General features: G+C 34.1%; 1 protein-coding gene across 1 annotated transcript in view; it reads right to left on the bottom strand.

The window, feature by feature from the left end:
* The window catches only part of CNTN5 (contactin 5), a 1,555,331-nt gene that overhangs the window by 296,300 nt on the left and 1,245,933 nt on the right, over window positions 1-13,098 (bottom strand). Inside the window, exon 10 of the mRNA XM_031961045.1 lies at window positions 2,754-2,935. Within this exon, the coding sequence (XP_031816905.1) occupies window positions 2,754-2,935 (182 nt within the window). The remainder of the gene's footprint in view (window positions 1-2,753; window positions 2,936-13,098) is intronic.

Raw genomic sequence — 13,098 nt, 5'->3', positions numbered from 1 at the left:
TTAGAACCTGGAATCAGGAAGACTCCTCATGAACCAAATCTAGGCAAGTTACTTAAGCTCTTTGCCCTAGTTTCTTCATCTGTCAAATCAGCTGGGAAAGGAATAGGCAAACCACTTTAGTATTTTTGACAAGAAAACCCCAAATGGAGTCATAGAATTTTATAACCCATTTATTTAGCAGTCATCTCTGTGGCAATAACTCATATCTCCTGACCTTCAGACATACCGCCAACAGCCTACTGGGCATCTTAATGTCCAATCAAGTCTCATAGACAACTTAAATTCATCATGTCAAAAAATGAACTCATAATTCTTCTTCCCAAACCCTCCCCTCTTTCTAACTTTTCTATTTTAGTTAAGGTTGCTACCATCTTTCAAGTCCCTCAGGCTAATAACCATACCCCCTCACTGTCTCCTCTCCAAATATGTCCAACCTGTTTTAAAGTCCGATCAATTTTGCCCTTATGAACTCTTAAATACACTCCTTAACTCCTTTGATACTGCTGTTGCACTAATGCAGTTCATCTTACACCTGGATGACTACTAATAGTTTTCTTATTGGTCTCACAGCTTAAATCTCTCCCCATTGCATTGTACCTTCCACTCAGCTATCAGAAATATTTCTAGCTATCAGAAGTATTTGTAAGGTCATTTCTGATCACATCATCCCCTCTACCTCAGTCAATAAATTTAATATATGGCCTTCAGGGATCCTTATATATAGATTAATTGCTGCCATTTTTATTTGTTTGCTACTTCTGTCCTATAAGAAACTTTTCCTGATCCTCTATATTAGTGGCTCTTCTCTGATTTTTCTAATTATTCTGCATATATTTTCTTCATATATAATTGTTTGTATGATGTCCCTAAATTAGACTATGAAGAGTGTGAACTCTTTCAGAGTTAGTTAGTTGCCTTTCTTTGTATTCTTCTTCCCCTGACTCAGCACCCTGACTGCCATCTAGTAGGTACTTAATAAATACTTACTTGACTTAACAGGATGTTATGATAACATCCTGATTACAACTCAAATTTGCATAGCACACAAGGCCTCTAGAAGCCTTTTAATCATGTGAAGTTCATAATATAAACATTATTATCTCCACTTTAGTTCATCACTTTTAATTCCATCACTGTGAGATTAACTCAAATTTTGACCTAAACTATCCCTCAGCTTCCTCTCCCCTCTGTTTGAAAGAGTAGAGGATATAATATAAAACCCTTCCCAATTCTGTTCTTTATAAATGATTGAAACTGGAATTTTTGGCTCATTCCATTCTGCATCTGTTGCTGTGGCTGGTTTCAATTTGACAGAACAAGATGCTCCCATATCGAGTACCTCTGGTTTCCCCAGACATTTTCATCACTCTACTTTAGACTGTGAACTTTTTGAGGACAAGGACTGTTTATTGGATAATAAATGTTAATTGGATTGGAAGCTGAAGGCTAAACAGGCTCTCATTTAACTGAAGTCATCAGGATAGTAAACACTGGATCTGCTATTCTCTTCTTCAGATCAAATGCTCTTCCTCCCTACTCCTACCTCTGTCCCTCATCTCCAGGGTATGACAAACATTGCAAAAATTTGATGTGACAAATGATTTGTAACTTTATCAGTCTAGGGAAGTCCCAGGTGAGGAATCTCCTACCAATGCTAGCTAGGACTTTCTCTGCAAATCATAGTTTTAAAGAGTTGCATAGAACACTGAAAGATTAAGTGACTTAAAGCTAACATGTATTAGAGGCAAGATTTGAAATAGGTTTTCCTAGCTTCAGGAATACCTCCCTCTCTACTACACCACATTCAACATTTTGGTTTGTAGTTTTACAATATACAGTTTAATGTAATACAAAGAGGTCTGATCTGGATTCAGGAAAGCCAGATAATTGCTAAATTACTGATAATTGATAAATGAAAATGGTTCTTCTTTAAAGGCAGTGATATGGTGAATAGAAGACTGGGTATGATGTCAGAAAGCTCTGGCTTGAAATCCAGCCTTAGATGTTTATTAGCTGGGCAATTAGTGGACAAGCCACTTAATCTTTCCCTTTGGTTTTTTTTTTTTGTTTGTTTGTTTGCTTGTTTATTTTTTTTTAACTATAAAATGAAGCTAAAGGGTTGTTGTAAAGATTAAATGAGGTAATATCTTTAAAGTTTTTAGTATAGTGCCTGGCATATAGTAAACACTATATAAATGTATATCCACTCCCTTTCTTTCCTCTTAAGCCACATTTTCCAACAGCATATTTTAAATTGGACACTTTGGAGAACTATTTTAGCTTTTTTGGGCTATTAGATAATCACTTATCACATTGTCGCCCATTAACGTAGTAGCTCAAAAGAGTTAATAAATATAACCAAAATATGGGCAATAGTTTAGGGGCTAAAAAAAAAAAATCTCCCTTCATTTTAAGGAAAAATGCTGTGATTTAAAAAGACCCTAACATTTTAGAACAATATTCTATATAAAACCTTGGAATAAAAATCAATATAAGACAAGCTATGACCTTGGAACCAAGTTAACTGAGAATATTCTAAAACAATCATTAAACATTTATTAAATACTTACTATGTCTCAGGCACTGTGATAAGTACTTGAGGACACCAAAAAAGAAAAAAGGGGGAGGGATGCAAAATTAGTCCCTATGCTCAAGAAACTTACATCACTTTTATCTGCTTTTAAACTGAAATTTTAAAAAAGGTGTGTGTGTTGGAAAGGACGTGCCTCTGCATCAATGCAAACCATACTTACTGTAGACCTGTAACTGTCCACGGAAAGAATTTCTTCCACGTGAATTTTCAGCTCTACATTCATATATCCCTGCATCGTCCAGTTGCACATTTGGTATTTCCAATACTCCTTGAGATTTCCGCAGACGTGCTTTGCTTGGAATATAGCCATTAACTTTCATCCATGAGATTGTTGGAACAGGGCTGAAACAGTTAGTGAGAATACTGTTAACACACTTTCCACTATTAGAAACATAGATTCTCTTATCTGGTAATTTAAGCACCTAATAGGCTAAGTGGTAATAAAACATAATCACAATTAAGGTCCATGTGCTGGTTGATATACTTCCCTTTCCATTTGGAACATCTAATACAGGGAGATAGTATAAGGGGAAATTCTCCCTTTTCTTCATATTTCTAAAAAATGTTTAATTTATAACACACACATACACACACATACACTCCACAGTAGTTCAGGATAACTTGAGTAGCACTATCTGGATACTATCATATATTCTTGATCATCTTTCCCACTTTTGAGAAACAGCAGAAGAATTTTCCCTTTCATGTGTTTATGATGAATTAAACATCTAAAGTAGCCTTCCCCCATTTGAAAATCTTACCATAGAATGTGAGATGTGGAAGGGACCTTGGAAATCATCTGAGCCAATCTCTTCATTTTAGAGTGGAAGAAATGGAGCTCAGAAAGATATCCAGGGGTAGAGGAGACTAAAAAATGTGTTGAAACATTCTCTATCCTGCTCCAGAAACCTCTTGACCCAGAAGTTTCATTGCATCCTTAAGCTTGTAACATTAAAAGGTTTCCCTAGCCCTATGGCCTCTCCTTTTGATTGATTGTTTTTCTTTAGGACCACCATTTAAAGATGGATGCTCAGGCCTTCATTTTCCTCCCTACTGTACTCCTGACTCAATGGACTTTCTCTACTATGCTCTTTGCTGGATACCATTATTTTTCCTCTTTCTCTACTTCAGTTTCTTTTTGTGTGCTTTTTCCCTGTTAGAATGTGAGTTTCTTGACAATAGGGACTGACTTTCTTTTTGCTAGTATTTGTATTTCCAAGGATTAGCAAAGTTACTAGTAATAGTAAATGTCTGATAAATGTTCATTGTCTTCTGTTAAAAACAGGTATTTAGGTGTATGTGCAGAGGCGAAAGTAGTTCCAACTAATTCTACTGGTGTAGGAGGAAAACTTAAGTACCAGAGATCAGGTCTCAGTCTGGTAGGACACTGAAACTGCAGATTATAATAAGATAGATAGATTGTGATCCCCATGTTGTTGCTACCCTTATTTTTGTATCATTGCATAAGGTTGAGATCACCCTATTTAGGCTAGGTACTTTATCAGGTGAGAACATGTCTTAGTGAATCAACTAGAAACATGGATAAGGCCTTGAAAACTATTCAATTAATCAGTTTAAAAGCATTTCTAATAGGCATTCCAGGAATTCTATTCAGATTGTTAGAGAAACTTGGCCATACTTTGTGACTTGGTTAAAATGGCAGAAAAGTTCAAATTTTAAGAAATTGAGTATCTTAGAAGCTCAATAGTAGAAGCTTTCAGTAAAGCAATATGAAAAGGAATTGGTTGGGAAAGAGATGGAAATACTTCATCCTCTGCCCCTGACAAAAAGAGAACTTTGGGAACTTGAGAAGATTTAAGGCTTTTTCTTGAGAGATTTGGACTTTTTAATTGTCATAATAGTATTGTTTCTGGAACAACAGCAAACAGGGAAGTGTTGACTTTGGGAACCAAAGACAAATTGCACATGGTAAGGAGAGGCAGATTTAAGCCTCTATAAGAAACCCAGCAGAAAAGTTTGCACTACAAGAAACATATTGAAAACTCCAGCCAAAGGGCCTTTACCAGATGTTAATCTTTTGAAACATGTACTTTCTAAGCTTTAATCTTTTTGTCCCTAAGTTTTTATGAATAACAATGGAGAATGTTTCACAGATGTTAAGGGGAACTATTTTATATCAACTATCATACTGTAGTAAAATCTTTGTCTAAAAGTCTGGTTTACTAATTGCTATCAACACACTCAGGAAGAAAAGCTCACTGATGACGGCTTCTGAGCTTACTAATAGTACTAGAAAAGACCTCCATAGGGGGGTGGGGGTGGGGAAATGAGGGGAAATGTAGCAGCTACCTTCTGGAGACTCTTATCAATGCCTGTAAGGCAGAAGAGCAGCTCCAGAGCATGTCCTAGCATCTGGAAGGAATTTCAGAGTTCATTGGGTCCACACTAGACTTGAGAGTTATTTGTTATAAAGTGAAAGATTTGAAACATGTTCTTCTTGCTTCTAGATTTAGCATTCTATCTATTACACCACATTCTTTCTCTGATAATAAATATAACATACCACTACCCATATTATACTCTCTGATAATAAATCACATTTATAATAGTTCTTTAAGTTTTTAAAGTACTTTTAACACAAGGATCCTGTGAAATAGCAGTTCAAATATTATCATTTTTTATTTTATACTCAAGGAAAACCAGTTTCTAAGAGGTTAAGTGATTTATTCATAAACACACTTCTCTATTAGTAACAACCAGGCTAGTTCCTACATCTCTACCATAGACTGAACAGAGTGTTTGATCTCTCCTGGGTCTTACTAAGTCCTTCAAGTTGTCTTGTTTCTGTTTCTAAAAGTATCATCTCTGTCCTTATTATTACATAAGCTACTTCCTTTCAATTAATGGGCTAGTTAAAATGATTTTTACTTCAGTCAATGAATCCACAAGCTTTTATTAAATACTGTTCAAGGCAATGATATAGTGATGGAAATATAAATAGACCAATATAATGAGTAAAATAATCTTTACTGTCAAGGAACTTATATTCTAATGGAGGAGACATCTGTGATATGAAGGCATACACAAAATAAATATGAGGAGAATAAATAAAAATACAAATCAAGTAGTTAAATATAAGGTAGTTTGGGGAAGACCCTACCAGCTTGGGGAAATCATGAAAAGCTACAAGTATTTATTCAGATTTTTTTTTCACTGTAATTGATTTCCAATTTTTCCAAAGATGACATTTAGCAAATTGTTAAATTTTACTTTTGTTTCAAATTCATTCAGAGTATTTTGTTAACTTTCATAATATTCACAGGCAATGGAGTTACATCAGTTTTATATAACAGATGTGTTCCTATGAATATTTGTGTGTATCAAGTCCTATTTTTCATTGACTTAAATTTTTTTGCTATATGTATACTTCTTTGCTCTATTACTTGGTCTAGGGAAAAGATCATTGAATTGAAGAATCAATACCAAGGTTCAGACATGAACTTTGAGACTGTCTCTATCTACAAAATAAAGGTCCTGAACTAGATGACTTCCAAGGTCTATACTAATTCTGATATTCTACCATCACTGCTGACATACACATTCACATATATATATATATATATATACATATATATATATATATGTGTATACGTATAAATATATATAATACAGTATATATCACATAGTAAATATAATCTATTTAAAGCAATCTTTATGTAAATCATTTTATAGGTGAAATATTTGAAATTGCAATAACATCTGTTTTTGTATAGATTTTTAAATTTAATTTCTTAACCTAATTGACACCCAAACATTTTAAGAAACAAAACACCAAAACTGTGATTGTCTTTTTTTTTTTTTTATTGAATTTTACTTTTAAAACCATCTATGCTTCAATTTTTTATTTGGCGACTTGGAGACTTGTGAATCTCTTATTAAATACTTTATCAATGCCATCAGTGTAGATGCAAATCAAGAATGTCTAAGTCAAGTCAAAGGGTAGAACATGTCCTGGTAACTTGATTCACAAGGCAAAACAATACACATCACATATATTCCTCCAACTTGAGGAGAAAAGAAAAATAAATCCAATCCCTAATAAGTGAATCTGTTTAGAATTAGCATAATTACTTCATTCCTTTTCTTCTTAGTCTCTCATTCAATTACCCAGAAAACAAAACAAAACAAAACAAAAAGATGAAGATAAAAATGTATAGTGGGCTGAAAGCAAGAAAAGATTAGACTTGATTATGTATATATAATAAAGGCAGAAATTTTAAAATTTAATATAGAAAGGATGGGACAGCTTTATATAGAAGTTTTTTTTTGTTTTTGTTTTTTGTTTTTGCTTTCTCCCACCTATTCAATTTCATATGCCAGCAACGAAATATTAGAGTTTGAGAAAAGGACAAAAGTGGGAGAGGTCTCAATTCCTGATGGCATTCTTTGGCTTATGGGAAGCCAGCCTCTGGGCTGAAGTGGGGAAACTGGGCAAATGGATACTGATCAGGGAGTTACAAGAATTTTCTAATTCTTAATCATAAGGGCTCTATGTAGCACAGAGATGCTGTCATTTGATGAGCAGGAAGTTAATTTTTTAAATAGCCAAAGTTTCAGAATAATTGTTAGTCACTGACTGTTTTGTGTTCTAAGAGCATATTCTCTGGGACTGAGGCTTTTTTTTTTTTTTGGAGAGAGCAAACCCATCATAGCCAATACTCTAAATACTAAAGGATTATTTTAAAGTCTGAGGGGGGATGATGATAACAACTACAATTAGCTAATATTTACATGGTGTTTTAAAGTTTGCAAAATGTTATATATGTATCATTTCATTTTATCCTTGCAACAACTTTGGGAAATAGTTGCTATTGTTACCTCTCTTTTTTAGGCAGAAAACTGATGCTCAAAGGTCAAGTTATTTGCCCAAGGTCCATAGTTAGGAAGTGTCTGAGGTTGGAATTGAATTCAGATCTTTCATCACTTCAGGTCCTGCACTCTATTTACTGTGTGGCACTACTCAAAATACTTTATGTAAAACCTATTAGGAGCATAGCCCAATGAATGCAATAAGATCAATGCAATTTGTCAGCGGACCTGCTGTGTTGAAGGCATGTATTGCTTCCCCCTCCTGCATACAGGTATATTTTTTGGTTGTACATATTACCTATATTTGTTCCTTATCACATATGTATCTAGAAGCCTAGACCTGAAGTGATGAGTTCTTTCATTCCCCACACCTATTCCATTTCCCCTCCTTTCTCCCCCACTAGCTGGGCCATCATCTCTCATTCATGAGTTCATCTACCCCTCCCCCCCAATTAAGTGGAACCACAATTTTTGACTTGGATGGTGATGTTCCTTCAGGAACTCAATGCCATTCTTTTTAGCCATAGACTAGGCAGAAAAAACCAGTGCTGTATTCCCTTAGCTTCTCTCTCATTCCGCTTTTACAAGTTCACATCTTTCTTCCACATGGGCAGGAGCCACCCTTTCTCCCTCTACTTACAATCCCTATTTGACTTTCAGGGAGACCATTTTTACCAAACCTTTCAAGATGAGGGATGAGTGTGTGGTTGAAGAGAGGTGATAATCCAATGATTAGGAACAATGGAATGGGTGGTGAAATGAAAGGAGAAGTCTCATCATGTAAAGTCTAGGAACAAATTCAACAGCCTTCATTTCTGCTTCCAAATATTCTACAAATGGTTCAGGGTAGAGATGCTTTTCAAGATTCTCTGCTTCTATTGATCTGACTTCTGTTCTTAGCTCCTGAATTCACATTATTTTTTTTTTTTTTTGGATCACAGATTCATGGTGACATCCCAACTATTTATGATCCTGGTAACATTACAATTTTTTAAAATTAAATTTTTTTTTTTTACTTGAGGGGGAACATAATTGTTTTTCTTTTTCCTTGTATTCCCCTTGCCAGTAATATTCCTTATATTCTTCTCCTTTTGGCTATCTTCTATGTTAGCACTAAGAACCCAGGTCTGGGCTATTTATAAACAGATGTAAAATATAATTCAGCCTGGGTGGGGCCACACCTAGATCAAAAACAAAACCAAGATGAGGAATGTGATGGTCCTTAAGGGATTGATTTGGCTACTTAGTGCAGCTAGAAATTCAAGGTGTTTATTATATTCCCCTAGTTTTGATAATATAAAATAGAAATATGAAAGAAATACACAGAGGAAACTATAATATAATACTGTATTGTTCTTTAGAAACATCTTTAGATGTAGTCTACCAAGTTCTAAATTAGGTGATAGAATCATACCTGTTTCACAGAATGTCTGAATGTGTTAAAATCTACTTTTGGTGATATGATGAATTTCATATAAACTAGCTCTAAAATGGATTCTGCACTCCTGTGTGGACCCACTGTTATTACCAATTTGAACATGTCCCCATGGAGAGGAAGGGGACTTGAAGAGCTCTGCTCAACAACACATTACTTATCCTTGTTAAGAGTCTGCATATTTTAATTCTGTAGTTATCTAGTAAAATAATTTTTGCTTTTGTATTGATTTAATATCAGCAATCTTAACCCTGCACTTGGGACCAATGTGCACCTGGTCCAGAATGATGATGATGATGATGATGATAACAGTTGGTTTTCATATAGTCAATTTAAAATTGGCAAAGTGCTTTGTATACTTTATTTAATTTGATCTTGTGATTAAATTAACCATCCTGTAAGCCAATCATTATACCTATTTTATAGTAAGGGAATAGAATCTAAGAAATTAAATGTCTCAATCAAGGGGAATGCAAGTATTAAGTGTCTGAGAAAGGATTCAAATCCATGTCAATCCAGGCCTTCCCAATTTTCAGTCCAATGCTCCATCAAATAGTCATGCTATCACAAATCAATTTTGAGAAGTCATTGTTGGGAAGAAAAAAGATACTAAGAAAATCTGGGTTGAATATTCAGGTATTTGTTAACTCTTTCAAGATTATAGACACTATGTGTTAAATAACTATTTCTAAGGTTCATTGAAAGGGTTAGTCTATCTCTTTCTCTATTTTTATTTCCAAAGAAACAACCAATTAAACTCCTTACAAAATACATTTTTTAAGCAACAGCAGGATCAATATTGTGATTTCAATAGATAATATATACTATTTTCCATTTTTGTAGCTTATTGATTAACAGAGAAAAGAAAACATAGGTTATTGTGCCACCAATACTGACCACCTTATTTGACTTGATTTTTGTTGCCTCTAAATGTTGACTTTATGTATATTGCCATAGTTATTGAATGTAAGGCTAACACGTATCTAAAGTAAGCCATTCTAAACTAATAAAATGCATTAATTTAATAGGATGTAAATTATAATAATATACTTGATAAAGTTATGAAAATAGCAAAGTTGACTTGAACATGTCTTGAAAGGGAAATTATTTCTTACAAAGTACATAGAAATAGGATGCTTCTATCCTTCTTTGCAGAGGTAGAGAAACTATGATGTGCAACATTATATAAAATATGGAACTTGGTTGATATGTAGGATAGTTTGCTGGATTTAAAAAAATTAATCATTATCATTATTTTTTAGAAAAGGATGGCTCTCTAGGAGAGAGGTAGAGACAATATAATGAGAGATTCACTGAGGTAAAACCAGAGGATTTCAAGAACAATTTTTTAAAAGGAATGCTGTTTAAAAAAAAAAAAAAAAAAGATTAAGGTCAATCTCAACCATTGGAAACTTCAAATGCCATTGTTGAGTTTTGATAAGACAGCATATTTTGGCTTTGTGTTGACCCATCCTTGTTAATGTTGAAATTATATTTGTGCAATGCACTCTGACTTTTCATTTGCAAAAAGGAATACAGGGAAGTGGAGAAAAACTGGCATTTTGCTAGCTAATATTAATATTGAGGTTGGCACTGCTCATTAGCTTCAAAAATCTTTCAGCTAATAACAGCAGAAAATGCTGTAAAACAATACTGAAATTCTGCCACAAGCCTTTTTGTCATGTTCTGTTGAAGTGAAAGCATGAATAGTGCTACCATGCCAAATTCTGAAAAGTAAGAAAAGCATTGGATGAACTTTTAGCCATTGTTGAAGTCATTAAGTATATTTCTTAAAGATCATTTTTATATCTATGATGAGACAACTTGTAGAATCTGTCAAGGCAGAAAGAATAGCTGTAAAGATTTAATGACTTCAAAGGAAATCACTCCCCAATTGCAAATCTCTATTCACAGACAAATTGTAGATCTGTCTAATGGAGCTTCCTATTTTCCTAGCATAAGTCACAAGTGAGAGATGAATTTTATCTCTGATGTGAAAATGTAGATAGATATTGCTCCTTTGTGACTTGTGTTTTAAAAAAAGGAAATGTTGCATATATATATATATATATATATATATATATATATATTTACACACATATGAAAGGAATTCAAAGAACCAAGTTTTATAACTTTTCACTAAGAAAGCACATAAAAAAGGCCATCATAAAAAAAAAATTAAATAGTTTTTTTTAGTCTTTTATATGCTTGTACCTCAAAAAAAAAAAAAAAGGAGAGAACAAAACGTAACTGCTAATGTGGGTGATAACAACTGTCTACTTAATATGCAGCATTTTTGGAAGCAAAAAGTTTTCCTTATTAAAAGTGATAATAAAGTCTAACAGATATTGTTACCAGATTATATTTCAATTTCTGTACAATATCACAAAAATTCTGACCTTGAAATCAAATGGGCTGGAACAGGAGTTTTCAGTGAGAGGTGGATATTCATTTGAGAGCAGTTAGAATGAATCCTTCTATTCACTGAAGTATTCCGATAGCTATCAACCTGCACAGATCTGTTCATACATAAGAAGCCACAGGATAACCCTAATTTGCAAGTCATTATTCTAGGATTTTATATTTAAAACTGGCAAAGATCTTACAAGCCATCAAGCTGCCCTACAATCTGGCTTACCCTTCTTTTCTAGTCCATTTCAAATTACTCTTTCACCTAATCTCCATTTCAGTAAAACTAGGCTACTAATTTTTTCTTTTCTCAGATTTGTAGTTTATCACAGATAGTCCTTCATATCTGGAATGCCCTCTTCAAGTCTGCTTCTTAGAATCCCAAGTTTTTTTCTTTTTTCTTTTTTTGCTGAGGCAATTGGGGTGACTTGACCAGGATCACACAGTTAGGAAGTGTTAAGTGTTTGATATTAGATTTGAACCCAAGTCCTCCTGACCTCAAAGCTGGTGCTCTATCCACTGCATCACCTAGGCTGTCTATGAACCCCAAGATTTTTCAAAGAAAAGTTTGAGAATCAGATCTTAAATAAGGCCACTCCCCATCTCATAGATTGTTCCTTCTCTCTTGAAATTACTTTGTGTCAACTGTGCATACCCTTTGATCCAGCAGTGTTACTACTGGGATTATATCCCAAAGAGATTATAAAGAAGGGAAAGGGACCTGTATGTGCACGAATGTTTGTGGCAGCCCTTTTGTAGTGGCTAGAAACTGGAAAATGAGTGGATGCCCCTCAGTTGGAGAATGGCTGAATAAATTGTGGTATATGAATATTATGGAATATTACTGTTCTGTAAGAAATGACTAAAAACCATTACATTGAATTCCCAATCCCTATATTTATGCACACCTGCATTTTTGATTTCCTTCACAAGCTAATTGTACAATATTTCAGAGTCTGATTCTTTTTGTACAGCAAAATAACGTTTTGGTCATGTATACTTATTGTGTATCTAATTTATATTTTAATATATTTAACATCTACTGGTCATCCTGCCATCTAGGGAGGGGTGGGGGGTAAGAGGTGAAAAATTGGGACAAGAGGTTTGGCAATTGTTAATGCTGTAAAGTTACCCATGTATATATCTTGTAAATAAAAGGCTATTAAATAAAAAAAAAAAAAAAAGAAATGACCAACAGGATGATTTCAGAAAGGCCTGAAGAGATTTACACAAACTGATGCTGAGTGAAATGAGCAGGACCAGGAGATCATTATATACTTCAACAACAATACTATATGATGACCAGTTCTGATGGACCTGGCCATCCTCAGCAAGGAGATCAACCAAATCATTTCCAATGGAGCAGTAATGAACTGAACCAGCTACGCCCAGGGAAAGAATTCTGGGAGATGACTAAAAACCATTACATTGAATTCCCAATCCCTATATTTATGCCCACCTGCATTTTTGATTTCCTTCACAAGCTAATTGTACAATATTTCAAAGTCTGATTATTTTTGTACAGCAAAATAACGTTTTGGTCATGTATACTTATTGTGTATCTAATTTATATTTTAATGTACTTAACATCTCCTGGTCATCCTGCCATCTGGGGGGGGGGTGGGGGGTAAGAGGTGAAAAATTGGAACAAGAGGTTTGGCAATTGTTAATGCTGTAAAGTTACCGTGCATATAACCTGTAAATAAAAGGCTATTAAATTAAAAAAAAATAAATTACTTTGTGTCACTAAATATGTTTTGAATTTACTTGTGTGTTTATTGGATTTTTTCCCCCTTAGAAAAATATAGACTTTCATTTTGTATCCCTAGCA

The sequence above is a fragment of the Sarcophilus harrisii genome, chromosome 3 (assembly GCF_902635505.1).
Source record: "Sarcophilus harrisii chromosome 3, mSarHar1.11, whole genome shotgun sequence".
Lineage (NCBI taxonomy): Eukaryota > Metazoa > Chordata > Mammalia > Dasyuromorphia > Dasyuridae > Sarcophilus > Sarcophilus harrisii.
Note: the sequence above shows the minus strand (reverse complement) of the source record. Positions and strands in the feature narration are given on the sequence as shown.